General features: G+C 42.1%; 1 protein-coding gene across 3 annotated transcripts in view; it reads left to right on the top strand.

The window, feature by feature from the left end:
* Nucleotides 1–308: 308 nt before the first annotated feature.
* XPO4 (exportin 4) overlaps nucleotides 309–14,048 on the top strand; it is an 84,135-nt gene continuing 70,395 nt past the window's right edge. For 2 of the 3 annotated variants that reach the window (XM_074330130.1, XM_019715688.2), the window contains exon 1: nucleotides 309–453. In XM_074330130.1, coding sequence (XP_074186231.1) covers nucleotides 385–453 — 69 coding nt within the window. In that variant the 5' untranslated portion in view covers nucleotides 309–384. The remainder of the gene's footprint in view (nucleotides 454–14,048) is intronic. The other variant, XM_074330132.1, reaches the window with a different exon arrangement.

Genomic DNA, 14,048 nt, shown 5'->3' with positions numbered 1-14,048 from the left:
AAGAGGGACTGAGGCTGGGACGCAAAATGCAAGCCTTCTGGAAGGGCCATCCGAGGACTCGCTCACAAGGCAGACCCCCACGCGGGGCGGAGAGCGGATCCGAGAACCGAGGAGACCGCCGGCGTCTGGGCGGGACCGGGGCTCATGGTCACCAGCCTCCGAAAAAACCCAGGCCAGCAGCACGCATGCGCTGTCCTCACCGCCAACCCGCCCCGCTCCCTCCGGGTCCCCCGCACCCGACGGCGCAGCGCCCCTCCCCGGCCCCGCCCCCACGCCGGCCCGTCAGAGCTGCTCGGGAGCGCGTTGTCCTTCCAGGTGCGCTGATTGGCCAGCCGCGGCGCCGCTCCCAGAATGCAGCGCATGGCGCGTCATTGAAGAGAGACCATGATGGCGGCGGCGCTGGGCCCCCCAGAAGTGATCGCTCAGCTGGAGAACGCGGCCAAAGTTCTGATGGTGAGCGCGCCGCGCCCCGCGCCAGCATCCACGGCCTCCCGGGAGCCGCGCCCACCTCGCCGCCCAGTGGGCCTCCTGGGCCTTCCCGAGCCGCCGAGGGGAGGCGGCGGTATGGCGCGGGGGTCTCCATCCTGCTCTCTTGCCGCGTCCCCTTCCTGGGGCTGCGCCTTCCGTGCTTGTGCGGCTGGGGGAACAGGGTCATCTGGGCCGCCGTGTCCACCCGCATCTGCCCGCAGCCTGGGTATAGGGCCGGGGGCGGGCGCTGGGCCCTGCGCGTGCCGCTGGACTAGGTGCCCGGAGCGAGGGCCGGTCCGGCCGGAGCTGTGAGCAGCTTTCGGGTCCCCAAGCGCTTTCACCGGCTTCGGGGTAACCACGGCGGGGGCACGTGGAGGGATGGAAGCCGGAGGGAGGGGAGTCTTTGGGACCAAGGTCACTGGGGCCACACTTTTTCCGGTACTCCTCGTGGTCTCACGTTCACTTCATTCCGACGTGACGCGTTGAACAGCTCTGAGATGAGGTTCTTTACGCAGGGAGTTCGGGAAGGATGGAGGGTAAAAGGCTTCCTCGCAGGGACTGCCGTCAGGATAGGCTGGACTCAGCTACTTGTGAACTGTGTGTGTGTGTTTGCGGTTTTGTAGTTTGAATTGACTTCCGTATTTGTAGATTTTTTTGGGGATTTAGAGGCTCCTTTGATTCCTTGAATTGATCCTGTCTTTGTAAGAATTGAATGCAGCCAGGTTTGTTACCTTTTTGGATTTTTTTCTTTTCCTTTTGATTTGAACATCACACTTGAAAATATTTGAACTAATTATAGCACAGCTTGTAGTTCATTTATCAGGTGTTGTTTTCGCACACAACACCAGACAGTCCATGAAATTTAGCTCGTGGAATTGACATGTCTAATAAAAAGGATATAGGGGGCGGCTGGATGGCTCTGTTGGTTAGAGCGGGAGCTCTGAACAACAGGGTTGCCAGTTCGATTACTGCATGGGCCAGTGAGCTGCGCCCTCCACAACTAGATTGAAGACAACAAGCTGGATGGCACAGTTGGTTAGAGCATGAGCTCTTAGCGACAAGGTTGCGGGTTCAATTCCTGCATCGGATGGTGGGCTGCACCCCCTGCAACTAAGATTAAAACCTGTGACTGGACTTGGGGCTGCCCTTGGCGCCCTCCACAACTAGATTGAGGGACAATGACTTGGAGTTGATGGGCCCTGGAGAAACACAGTTTCCCAATATTCCCCAATATTTTTTTTTTTTAAGGGGGCGTTAAAAAAAAAAATCTACTTGCTTCCTTATAACCAAAATTAAGTGAAACATTTTGTCACAAAACTGAGTAGATAGCGTTTTCAGACTCTTGCAAATTAAGTCCACAAAAAACTATGTAGCCAGTATCTCCCTTAATACAAAGTTCTTAAGATCCCTGGCAGGGCATTTCCTGAAATACCTGAAAATTTTCTAGGAGCCCCATTTTCATTAGACTCTGGAAGGAGTATGTGACCCAAACCGCACTGCTTTAGTTCTTACATTGATAAGAGAAAATTAGTGTCCATTATTGGCCTGAATATTAGGATTTATGCTTGCCAGTGCCTCCTTCTTCCCTGGGAAAGCTAATTTTATCATCTGTAAGGGAATAGCTGAGAGGAATAGGAGTAAATATTGTTTGAGTGCATACTGCACACAAGACGGTGTGCTTGGTGCTTTGCATACTTCAGTACTCCTTGCAACAGCTTACTAGTTTGAGAGAGAGAGTTTAAATCACCTGAGTGGCTGAATTAGGTCTAGAACTCAGATCAACCTGGCCTTTTAAAGCTGGATCACTTTTCACTTTGCCTCACCACCGCTCGAATATGTTGTGTAGGTATCTGTTTACAACTTTCAAATCTTTCCAGAGGAGAAGAGTATTGGGAAAGATGTGATATTATTAAACATAGGAAATTCTTTTTTTTAGAAATTTCTACTTAATATTTAAAAATGTTTACCAAAAATGTGTAAGAGGAGCAGTTACTGCATCGTTTCCCAGTATGAAAGCTGCATTCCAATTTATTAGTGATGCTCGCTCACACTGATTAAGTGCTGACTTTCTGAGAGGCACTGTACTTCTTCAGTCCTCTGGCTATGAGGCCTCCATTATATACTTCACCTTCTTCAATTCTCTGACTGTGAGGCCTCTATTCTCATTTGGTAGGCTAAGGGATGGAGGGGCTAAGTGATTAACCCACATTTTCCAGGAAACTGGTAGAGTGGGGTCTCCAAGTCAGGTCTGTGTGTTACCGGTCTGTCATTCCTAATCTATAGAGTAGGGGACTAGGAAGCAGGAAAACAAATTCATTTGGGGTAGTTACGGTTGTTAAATCTCCTTTACTTATGAAGCATTAAAATATATTTTTAAAAATGGGTGATTTTATCATAAATCCATCTGTGGGTCATATGGCTGTCCATCTAATGGAAATTTTGTTTATAGAAAATTGCTATATATTTTAACCATTACTATGTTTTGGGATTCAGAGTAATTAGTGATGTCATTCAGAATTATTTTTGCTTAGTTTTTCCATTTGGTAGTTCATATATTTCATGAAACTAAGCACAAGAGTTTTAGTGTATACAACAATCTCAGAGATCTTTTAGTACAGATTTTAGGGAGTCCATGATGGATGTCGGAGGGAAATTGAAAGCAAATTTTGGGGTGCAACCGTACATTTTTTGGTAATGGGGCCTATAGCTTTTTATCAGGTTCTCTCAGGAAATAGCCTGACAAATAAGAACCTAGTCTAAGCATTCTCCCTTCCATGATACAGATGGGAAAGCTGAAGTTTAGAAAGGTAGAAGTGACTTGCCGAAGGTAGGTCACAGGACAGATTAGACATAAGACTGGTCCAGAACCCGGAGCACCAGACTTCCGTTTCAGAATCATGTTGCTTCTCAGAGTCCACATATTATAATACTGTAAATGTTATATTTTTTACACTCTGATAGGAAGTTTTGAAATGTGTTTTCGGATGTTACAGTTGCTTCACTGTAAACATCTATATTCAACGTTATTTAGGTTATTGGATGAGCTGTGAAATAAAGTAGTATGTCGGCCCTTTAGAATATTTATGGGTTTTATAGGTCTCCGCATAGTGACCCCTCTTCCCCAAGTAGTAACGGAATATTTTCTGTAGGTGCTTGTAAATACTGCTTAACTTTCTGATTCAAGACAGTGAGGTTACTTGCTAGAAAATAAATTTGAAGGAGAACAGACTAGAATGAAGAAGGACTTTTATAAATTAGTAATGTATGCAGTGAAATGATCTGGTCTGAAAACATTGTGTAAATAGAGCATTTTTAAAATGCAGCCTGAAAATTTCGTTTCCAAAAAGATTCAGTTGTTGGCTTTTGCTTAAGATACCTCACCCTACATTTTTGAGAGGATGTTACACATACCAGAGTCAGTAAAGCAGGCCGCACATCTGTACTAACGTTCTCAACAGTGAGACCCTCTGACTGTAAGAACTTAGCAGGTTACAGATACAGACCTGACAATTTGTAGATACATTTTGTGCTATTTTAGAGCATTTCTTCTGTATGTATATAGGAGGTACAGTGCTATGTATGCTGAGACAAGAGAAAGACCTTGTTTGCAAGGAGGGAGAAAGGCGAAACTGTATGCAATTGTTAGGTACAGTTTAGAACAGAATATATCTTGGTGTTCTGTGAGAGTGCAGAGGTGGGACATGTATCTCAGGATGAGGTAGGCAATTAGAAAGGGCTTCTCGAAACAGGTGAGCCTTGAGCCGAGCCAGGAAGGACAAATTGGAGCTTTCCAATTGGATGGGGTATCGCGGCAAATTGGTACGAAGACCTAGGAGAGCCAGTGTGTTTGGGAACATTGGAGCATTTACTTAGTAGGTATTTACTGAGCCCCTCACTGTATGAGGTGCAATGCTTTTATTTTTTTGTAATCAGCAATGCACATGTCATAAAGTTAAGAGTTTTGATTATAGCATTTACTTATCGGAAAAATGCATTATATTCAGTAAGCATTTTTATTTATTTCAATGTTGTCTTTTAGTCTCTGCTGTAGTACTAGATATTAGAAAACTAGCACTAACAGAATTCTTTTTCTCAAAAAACTAATTAGCGGGAAGTTTCTATTTAAAATTCAATTATATGTGTATTCTGCAGTTGATCTTGTGTCAAACTCAGCTAATTGGAACATAGCCAGTGGTCCAGAGAAGAAATGTGAAAAGACCTTTGAAATCATCCATAGTTACCTAAAAGGCAGTTCATAAAATTTAACATCACTTTGTGATTAAAAATTCAATAAACTACGAATTGATAAAAATACGAAAAAAAACCCCCCAAAACACCAGTTCTTCGAAACCACTAGTAAGTGGTGATATTTTTGAGTAAACAGGAAGTCCTAATGTAAGGATTATTTAACACCTCTGGAGGGCCTAGCTGATAACAGCAAGAAAAGAAAAAGGAGTAAGTGCAAATATTGGAAAGAAAAGTAAAAAAAGATGTTTCTTTGCAGGTGATATTTAGAAAAAAAGTCAAAGGAAATTAACAAAAACTTTTAGAACCAACAGTTGTTGGTAAGGTGGCTGGATAAACCATTTGCAAAATTTCCTTTATTCCAATAATCATCAGCTTAAGAATGGAAAAAAGCTCTCAACATTAGGAATAGAATCTCTTAGGAATAAATTATAGGACACTATTGAATAAGGAACATTTTTTTTTAAAAAGAAAACTAGCCAGTTAACTAAGAAAAACAACAACAAATAAAAAGCAAAAGAGAAAAAAAACAACAGTCCAGCTTATTTGAAGAATATAGAAGATCAGAATTAAATGAAGTCCATGTTTCTTTGTCCAAAGATTCAGTCTGGTTAAGGTGGCAATTCCACCCTCGTTAATGTAGAGATTGAATGTGATATCATTCAGAATTCCTCTTAACTTCTCACCCTTTTTTGAAGTGGGAGGAAAACTTGACTAATTAATTAGAAAGTATATCTGGAAGAATAATTGGATGAGAATAACAAAATTGAAAAAGAAAAATGAAGGGTTTGGAGGACTTGGTGTACCAATTATTGAAATGTATTCAAAAGCTACAGTAGTTGAAACATTGTAGTATTGTCATTGGAAAAGAATAGAAAGCTGGAACAGAATAATCCAGATATTATGATTAAAATGATGTTTCAAACTGTAAAGGTGTGGGTAAACAGGCAGTCCTAGTGGAAGTATAAAAAGGTGCAAGTTTTTGTTCGGTAGTTTGGCACTAAATTACCAAAGCCTTAAAAATCTCCATGTCTTTGGTCTCATCTGTTTGTTTCACCTCTTGCCATTACTCAGCCTCTGAAAATACTTGCACATACACTAAAATGTTTACTGTAGTATATATGCCTTGCAGTAGCAAAGAACTGAAACAATGTGAATGTCTAGTTGGAAGAAATTTTTAAATTGTGGTATTATGAAATCTTATGGAACGCTCAAGAAGTGTGAATATGTAGTAGTTTGTTTTTTTTTCTAATAGAAAGATCTGAATGGACATAGAAAGATGATCACAATAAATGGAGAAAAAGTACAGGATGCACGATCTATTGTTTTCCAAATTAAAAAGAAAATCTCTGTATATATTTGTATATGCATAGAAACAAAATTGGAAGATATAGTATACTAAACTTTTAAGAATAGCTGTATAGGGATTGGAAGTGGCAAGAGTCCTCAATTTTGAAGTTTTAATATAGTTTGAATTTTTCACAATACAAAACATTGAATCACAAATAACAAAATTTTGATAAAATTGAATGTTACATGTGTTTTTAAAATCTATGGCTACTTTCTTGAATGTGCTATAATTTTTATCTCAAAGAAAACGAAAAGCTGCTCAGGCTGAGTAAAGACTAGATTTGTGGTTTTGCGTTTGAGTTAGGTTGTTCTTTTTTCTACAAATCGTTTCATCACTGCTAGTTAGGCATAACCTTGCTAGCAAAGAAAGGGAAAAAAATGTCTTTTTAGAAGGAGCTACTATGTTTCCCTGAAAATATGCCCTAGCTGGAAAATCAGCTCTAATGCATCTTTTGGAGCAAAAATTAATATAAGACCCGGTCTGATTTTACTATAAGACTGGGTTTTATATAATGTAATGTAAGACCGGGTCTTATGTAATATAATATAATGTAATACCGGATCTTATATTAATTTTTGCTCCAAAAGACGCATTACAGCTGATTGTCTGGCTAGGTCTTATTTTTGGGGAAACAGGGTATTAGAAAACCGGTAAACTTTATTCTGAAGAAGAGATAGCCAAGCTTTATTCACTTATAATTGTGGGAAAACTTAGGCCCACTATAAAGTGACAAAGAGAGTGTTCGAGAGTAGGGGCATAATCGTTCTTGGTGGTGGTTATGACTGCAGACTCCTCTGTCCTAACTAATGGTTCTGACTTACTAGGCTGAGGCTCACCCCATCCCCTCTGACAGCTTTCTGATTTTCTAGGGAGGTTCTGAGAGCTCAGCAGAGTTCCTGGTTGCGCCCCAAAGTCCAGCCTGCCGGGGCTCTTGTTGCTGTCTCTGTGTCTCAGCCAGGCTGGCCACATAATTTGCAGGGCCCCTTGTTCAAAAAGCAGGAAAAGTGCCATTAGAGGTTTTAAAATAGAAAGCTATTTCCTTAAAAATTTCCTTAAAAATATTTTATTACTTACAAAATTAATAGGAGTAATACACTTTTTAAGTAGCAAACTTACAAATTGCAAAAGAGTAATATTTTGGTATCATAATTTTGTACAACACAAAAATAATGCCTTGTGTGATATCTTGATTGGTCGGAAGATATTTTTGGCTTACTTTTGTACAAATGCATTAGGCCATGAAAATTTTTACTTGTAGCACGTTTATTCTCAGTATAATTGGAAGTGATGTCAGTTGCTCTTGGCAAATGCAAGACTGCACATCGTTTCTGGTACTTTTTTATTTGGAGGACGGTCTTTCTCGGATGCAGCTGTTACTAACTAGAACAGCTGTATTTTATAGGCTGAGACGATGTTTGGATACATTTCTGATCAATTATTTACGAGTAGAAATTTTAGTACATTTAAAGCTGATGATTCTTTCAGAACATTTTTTTCTAAAAAGATTTAACTCTTTATCGGTTTTATATGAGTTTGAATTTAATTTTAGATGAATTATTTATTGCTTCTGAGAACTCTTGTTACTTGGAGAGGTCATACAGGAAACCCAAAGTAGCTTAAATGATTTGCATGTCATTAGAAATGGCTGCTTATGTGGTTGACGTCCTGCCATTGTATCAATTATAAGAAAAAAGTAAAATTGTCTTCCTTGTTAATAAATGGCACGTCCAGAGCTTTATATTAAAATAGCATTCTTTTCCATAGAATGTGACAACCTTTCAATTTAATTTCTAAGCCTGTAGATAGTTGCTTTGCTGTAGCAGTTCTGTAAACCAGAGACTAAACTCCTTGAAGAATTCTAACTCCCTGAAATGCTTTATCGCGCTGCCCAGGGGTACTTCTTGTTCTTAATTTTCTGACAGAGTTGACTGCTTGAGTTCCTGTCAGGCTGGACTTAGTCCTTGTTCAGGAACCTCAGGGACCGACTGCAGGGGGACATGCCAGCTGCTCCCACAGTGGGTCCTGGCGGCTGCCAGTGCGGCCCCACTGCCACCTTGGAGGCCAGTGCACCTGCGCCTGGCCACCAGCCTGTCTTCACGGCTTCCACAGGCTCCATTGTTCCATTGGGCTTCACTTACAAATCACAAGTGCAAGGGTAAAATCATTAAGAATTTCAGGGTGGCGACAGCAGAGTGTGAGACCAAACATGGGCCCTTTTAAGAGCGGGGCCCGATGCAACTGCGCAGGCCAGCCACACTGATGAACGGCCGGCCATGGGCTCTGGTCCGTCGCATTTGATCCCCCCCTGCAGAACCTTACAGGTAGGGACACCCTTGGCTCAGAACACACTGCTCCCTGTTTTGCCTAGTTAACATTTAAGTCTTCAGATAGCAATGCTGTGGTTCACTTCGTAAAAAAAAAAAAAAGCCCGACGACTGTGAACTAGGTGATTCTTTTTCATAGCACCATTGGCTTTGGTACCATTTATTACACCTGCACTTTTGTGCTGTTTGTTTGATTCTGTGATTGACTCCTCTGCTGGGTTGTAAGCCCTGAGGACAGGGTTTCTGTTTGTTTCTGCTTATTGTTGACTTACTGTGTGTCTGCAGTGTCTGGCACATTGCCGGCAAAGGGGAGCCTTTGATAGTAATTTGTGGGCCCCAGTGTCTGAGCAGACTGCTGTGGGGGATGCATATAGTGCCGTGGTGGGTTCAGAGTCCCATCCCCAGGTCTGAGTCGAGGTTCTAGTACTGCTTCTTGTGGTGAGGCTTTGGGTAAGTGTTTATCTTTCCAGTGTGTTAGAACCCTTCTGCGGTCACCTTTTCTCTGCGGTAGCCGCACCGTCTCTCATTCCTTCTCTGTGCTGTCACAGGGCCCTGCATGTGCTAGTCCCTCTGCCTGCAGTGCCCTTCACGGTTCACCTGACCCTCTGGGGCTCTGCACAGTCAGTCTCAGGGAAGCCTGCACATGTGCCCTGAAAGGGGAAACTCACCTGTCCTGCACTTAGAGGGCTATGTGGCTGTCACCTACCACATTTGGAATTTTACGTTTATTTGTGTGATTAATGAATGGGTCCCGGTCTCCCTTGCTAGACTCTAATGTGTATTAGTTCAGGATCTTGTTTGCACGTAGTAGTTCCTCAGTAATATTTGTTGACTGAAAAAAATGAATAAATGAGGAAGGCAGGAGTATGAGATGAGCCTAGGGAGGTAGGCAGGCTGCCTTAGCCTGAGGCCTCAGGTGCTGTGATAATCAGCCGGATTCCTCCAGTAGTGTGACTGGTCAGACCTGTGCTTTCCGCGTGTGACAGCAGCAGGGTGAAAATCTGCTGCAGGGGAAGCAAGATCAGTTAGGAGGCTCTTGACCTGGTTCAAAAAGAGATGATGAGGTTCTGAACAAAGCCAGGGTAGGAGGGCATGTCTTAATATTCTCAAACAATTTTTAACGCCAAAGTGACTCTTATAGTAGAGGGAATACATATATGTGGGGGAAGCTGGGGAGTACCCCAAAACAGCCTGTATAAGCTCAGAATTTCTCAACATTTATCATAAAAAAATAATAGAAATTTCATTCTAATCCTAATATCTCCATGTTTTAATATAAGATTATTTGGCCCCAATCCAAATAAGATTAATAATTTTAGAAAGCTGGTCTGTCTTATTTTGTGGATTTGGGGCAGGGGTTAGAGAACAAGTCGGTGGAATGACAGTGACCTAATCAGATGTGATACTAGAACATTCACCCTGTTGGCTGTACTAGGAAGCACACATGGAGAGTGAGTAAATGTCAGGTCTCCCTTGCTAGACTCTAATGTGTATCAGTGAAGGATCTTGTTTGCACATAGTAGTTCCTCAGTAATATTTGTTGACTGAAAAAAATGAATAAATGAGGACGGCAGGAGTATGAGATGAGCCTAGGGAGGTATGCAGGCTGCCTTAGCCTGAGGCCTCAGGTGCTGTGATAATCAGCTGGGGTACTGAAAATGTTTTCAGGCATTTTCAGTAAATGCCTGAAAGGCAGTGCTCCATGGAGGGTCTGGAGCCAGACGGCCTGCGACTGACTCTGTAGCATTTGGCAGGTCATTTAACCTGCGTGTCTGTTTCTTCATCTCTAAAATAGGAAGATACAGTTAATGTGAAGATTAAATGATTTCATTTACGTTGAAAGGGAGTGTTTAGTATAATGCCTGGCACACAGTAAGTGCTCTATAAATGCTGTTATTTTGTACTTTAATGTATCTGGGAACATTGCATCAAAGCCTATAAATCAAGATAACCTTATAGTAAGCGCTCACCAAATACTTGTTGTGTTAAGCAAATGTCTCCTAGAGGAGTAGCTGACAGCTTCTGCGGAGAGGGAGCTTTCTGTGTCTTCACTCTCCATCGTGGTAGCCAGGAGCCACATCTGACTGTGGAGCATTGGGAATGTGGTGTGAGCACTGGAGGAGCTCCCCACTGCAGCCACAGGTGGGGAGTGGCGGCCACACTGGGCAGCGCGGCTCAGAGTGTGACTGCCTGTCTCTCTGCGTTCATCTTCAGGTTTGTAAATAATGGTTCCAGATTTCAAGTCATCCTCATAGCTTCTGTCATTACTTCTGCTTGGTGCTTTCCCACTGTCAAAATGAATACTAATCTGAGATAGCAGATGCACCTTTAGGAGCTTCTTTCTTATTGTTCCAATTCCTTTTCTTGCATTAGAATCATCACAAGACAATACTTTTGAAAACATTGATGACACATATATTGATGAAAATAGCCATATTCTTTGCTTCATAATTATGTCATTTTTATTTTTAGATTTATAAATGCTAAATAGAATGATTAAAACAATGAATTTTTCATCACCTTCATATATACAACTACCTTTAACATTTGTATCAACAAAGTGTTTTACAGACATAAAGGAATACAGAATACTGTCGCATGTCCTTTTATCAAAACAAGTTGGCTCAGGTTCTTGTCACAGAATACAGTAGTAACTCAGTTTTCGAACGTCTCCATTGACGAACATTTTGGTTTACAAATGCAGTAAACCCGGAAGTAAATGCTTTGGGTTTTTGAACACGCCTCGGAAGTCAAATATGTCACGCGGCTTCCACAGAGTACAAGATCCTGAGGCCTGGGCTGTTTTCGAACATTTCAGAACTTGAACGGTCTTCCGAGTGGATTATGTTCGAAAACCGAGGTACCATTGTAGTGGGTAATGAAGTACTCTTTCCTCCCACCACCCTCCCCTCCCCTCCCCTCCCCCTCCCCTCCCCGTCCCCTCCTCCCTCTTCTCCCCACCCCTCCCCTACCCTCCCCAACCCACCCTCCCCTTCCTCCACCCTCCCCCTCCCCGCCTCCTCCTCCCCTCCCCGCCTCCTCCCCTCCCCGCCTCCTCCCCCTCCCCGCCCCTCCGCCCTCTCCCTCCACTCCCCCTCCACTCCACCCCCTGAACTCCAGTTCAAGCTGTTGTTTCTCAGTTTGGTTGTGTAGGCTCCCTGACTCATGCTGGTGTTATGAGCCTTGCACTCCCCCTTGACTGAGGCCGTCCATCGCCTGTCATCTGCTCACAGCAGCACAAGGCATCTCTCCCCAGCTGCTGGCTGCTCATGGCAGCACATCGCAGCACACAGCAGCCCACGGCAGCTCAGTTCAGAGCTCACGCCAACCTCTGGCTGCTCACTGAAGCCTATGGCAGCCCATGGCAGCCCAGCTCCAGGGAGAGTGGTTGTTCACAATCAGCTGTAGAGGGTGCAGCTCACTGGCCCATGTGGGAATCGAACCGGCGACCTTGGCGTTAGGAGCACGGTGCTCCAAAGACCTGAGCCACCGGGCCGGACCCATGAAGTAATTCTTGTGTAATGATCCCAATCTGCTTTTTTCTTAAATAGTTTACCCTTACACTGAGGGTCCCAGATTTATGTGGAGGGATGTCCTGTTAGAGCCCCACCTTAGGGCCCCGGCTATATCTCCTGTCTTCAGCACTGTGGGCAGCTGTCACAATGGAGACCCCAGGTCACTCAGGGTTGACACGTGTCTCTAGGGTGAACATTTTGAAATATTCACCATTTTTATTTGGTTTTAGTAGAAGAGTTGTTCAAGGTGTCTAGTCAGCAGTACCACTGGCATTGGAAGGCCCACTCATTTAAAAAGTAACACAGTGTATCCTTCAGCATTTACATTTAGATAGGAGCCCCAGAGGTTAAAGGAGAGGTTATAGATAGAAAACTGAAAATTGAGCAAAAGCTTATTATTAACTTAAAGTCTTTCATGAATGAATCAGACTATCAGTAAACATGTTTTTGGCTGGTGCAAGTTTCCTCATCTGTAAAATGGGTATTCTAGAAGTCTCTACCCCCATAGGGTTGTTGTGAGGGGTAGTGAGATCCTTTCTTTTCTTTCTCTTTATGTATCTGTTTTTTACATTATACCTCATTGTTTATGAAATATGATATTTTATAAATGGAATACCATTCTTTGTTATATCAAAATTATGTTCAGAGCTATACTTTATTAACTGTGTGCATATCAGGGTGTCCAAAGACAGTTAGCTTTAGGAACTATTTTTTTGTATAAGTAGCATATTAGTTTGCAAAACTCTGCCTGTGTAGTGCTTTTCACAGGTGGTGAGAGGAAAGAATGTGTAACTCAGAAATTCCCTGGGTAGCCAGTAGCTGATTTGCATTCCCAGCAGTGTTACCTGAGGTAGTGTTTACTAGCATATGGTGTGTTCAGGTATACTCAATAGGTATTTGTGACAAAATATCTTGCAGAAACACAAACGTGAGTTGTTGAATTAGGGGAAATGGTGGGAATGAAGAATTTGCATGGAAGGATAAGTATATTTATATTTAGCACAGTTAGCTGTTCACAGTATGTTATTAATAAAGCCTTTAAAAAAAGTATTCAGTAACACAATTCTTTATTGGAAATGTTTGCATTTTTAGCTAGAGGGCGCTCTATCATTAAGAATAGTACTGTGAACTGGTGTTAACTAATTATAAGAATTCCTTTAGGCCAGAGCATCAAAGTCAGTTAATTTCTCTTGGATGCACATCTTTCTTTTGCTATTTTAAAATAAATTAGAATGACTAATGCTGCACAGTTGACATAGTTTATAATGAATATTGATCTAATGTCCTTGGTTGCAAATGTTTTTCATCTTCCAGATTCTTCGAATATAGTTGAAATTATGATTTTCCTGCTTTATTTTGGTTACAATCACAAAGGTTTATTTTCCTCCCATCTGCCTTCTCTCTCCCCTCCCAAACTGAGAATTTTGATATTTTGATTGGTAGGCTTTACCAGCAGCCTCTTCTCTTCAGGTAGGTCAAAGACAACTGAGCCACGTAAGGGGACTGTGTACAAAGGTAGGTCTAGTTCGGAGGGTGTTCTATCTAGAAGGAAGATCGTTAGAACAGAATGGAATTTAAAAACCTGAGCAGACTTTAGAAGTTGTTTTGTTAAGACATGTCTGGCTTTTTTGGCTGATTATTATTCAGAGAGGAGTTCTGTAAATTCTAGGCTTTACTGTTCACTAATTTTTCTGGTTTAGTGGTGATTTTAGAAAACTTGAGTAGAATTATCTGATAATACTTCTATCTTAAAAGGAGTGCTTTTAGAAATCAATTTTAGTAACTTTGGATTCACCAGTGCTAAATAATTTCAAAATTATTTGAACCAGTCAAGTTAGATGGAGTGGTATATTTTAGAATAAAAGGCAGTAAATTAGCTGTGTTTTTTAAAAGTACAAAAAATAGTTAAGGAAGTATCATTTCTAAAATGTAGGCAACAGTAGAGGATTCTGACCCAAATCTTGCCAGGAATTTCTTCCTTTTTCCTGAAACTGTTTTTATATTTGTGATGAAGTTTTATATTATAGTTCCTAAAAAAATGTAAGAATTTCTCCCGTTGTCCCCCAAAAGTGCCGGTATTTTCTCTTGTGGGTAGAAGGATTGCTGCTGTTCACGCTTTCTTATTAAACAAGTGTGCTCTGTTCT

The sequence above is a fragment of the Rhinolophus sinicus genome, linkage group LG04 (genome assembly GCF_036562045.2).
Source record: "Rhinolophus sinicus isolate RSC01 linkage group LG04, ASM3656204v1, whole genome shotgun sequence".
Lineage (NCBI taxonomy): Eukaryota > Metazoa > Chordata > Mammalia > Chiroptera > Rhinolophidae > Rhinolophus > Rhinolophus sinicus.
This window is presented reverse-complemented; position numbering and strand designations above follow the sequence as displayed.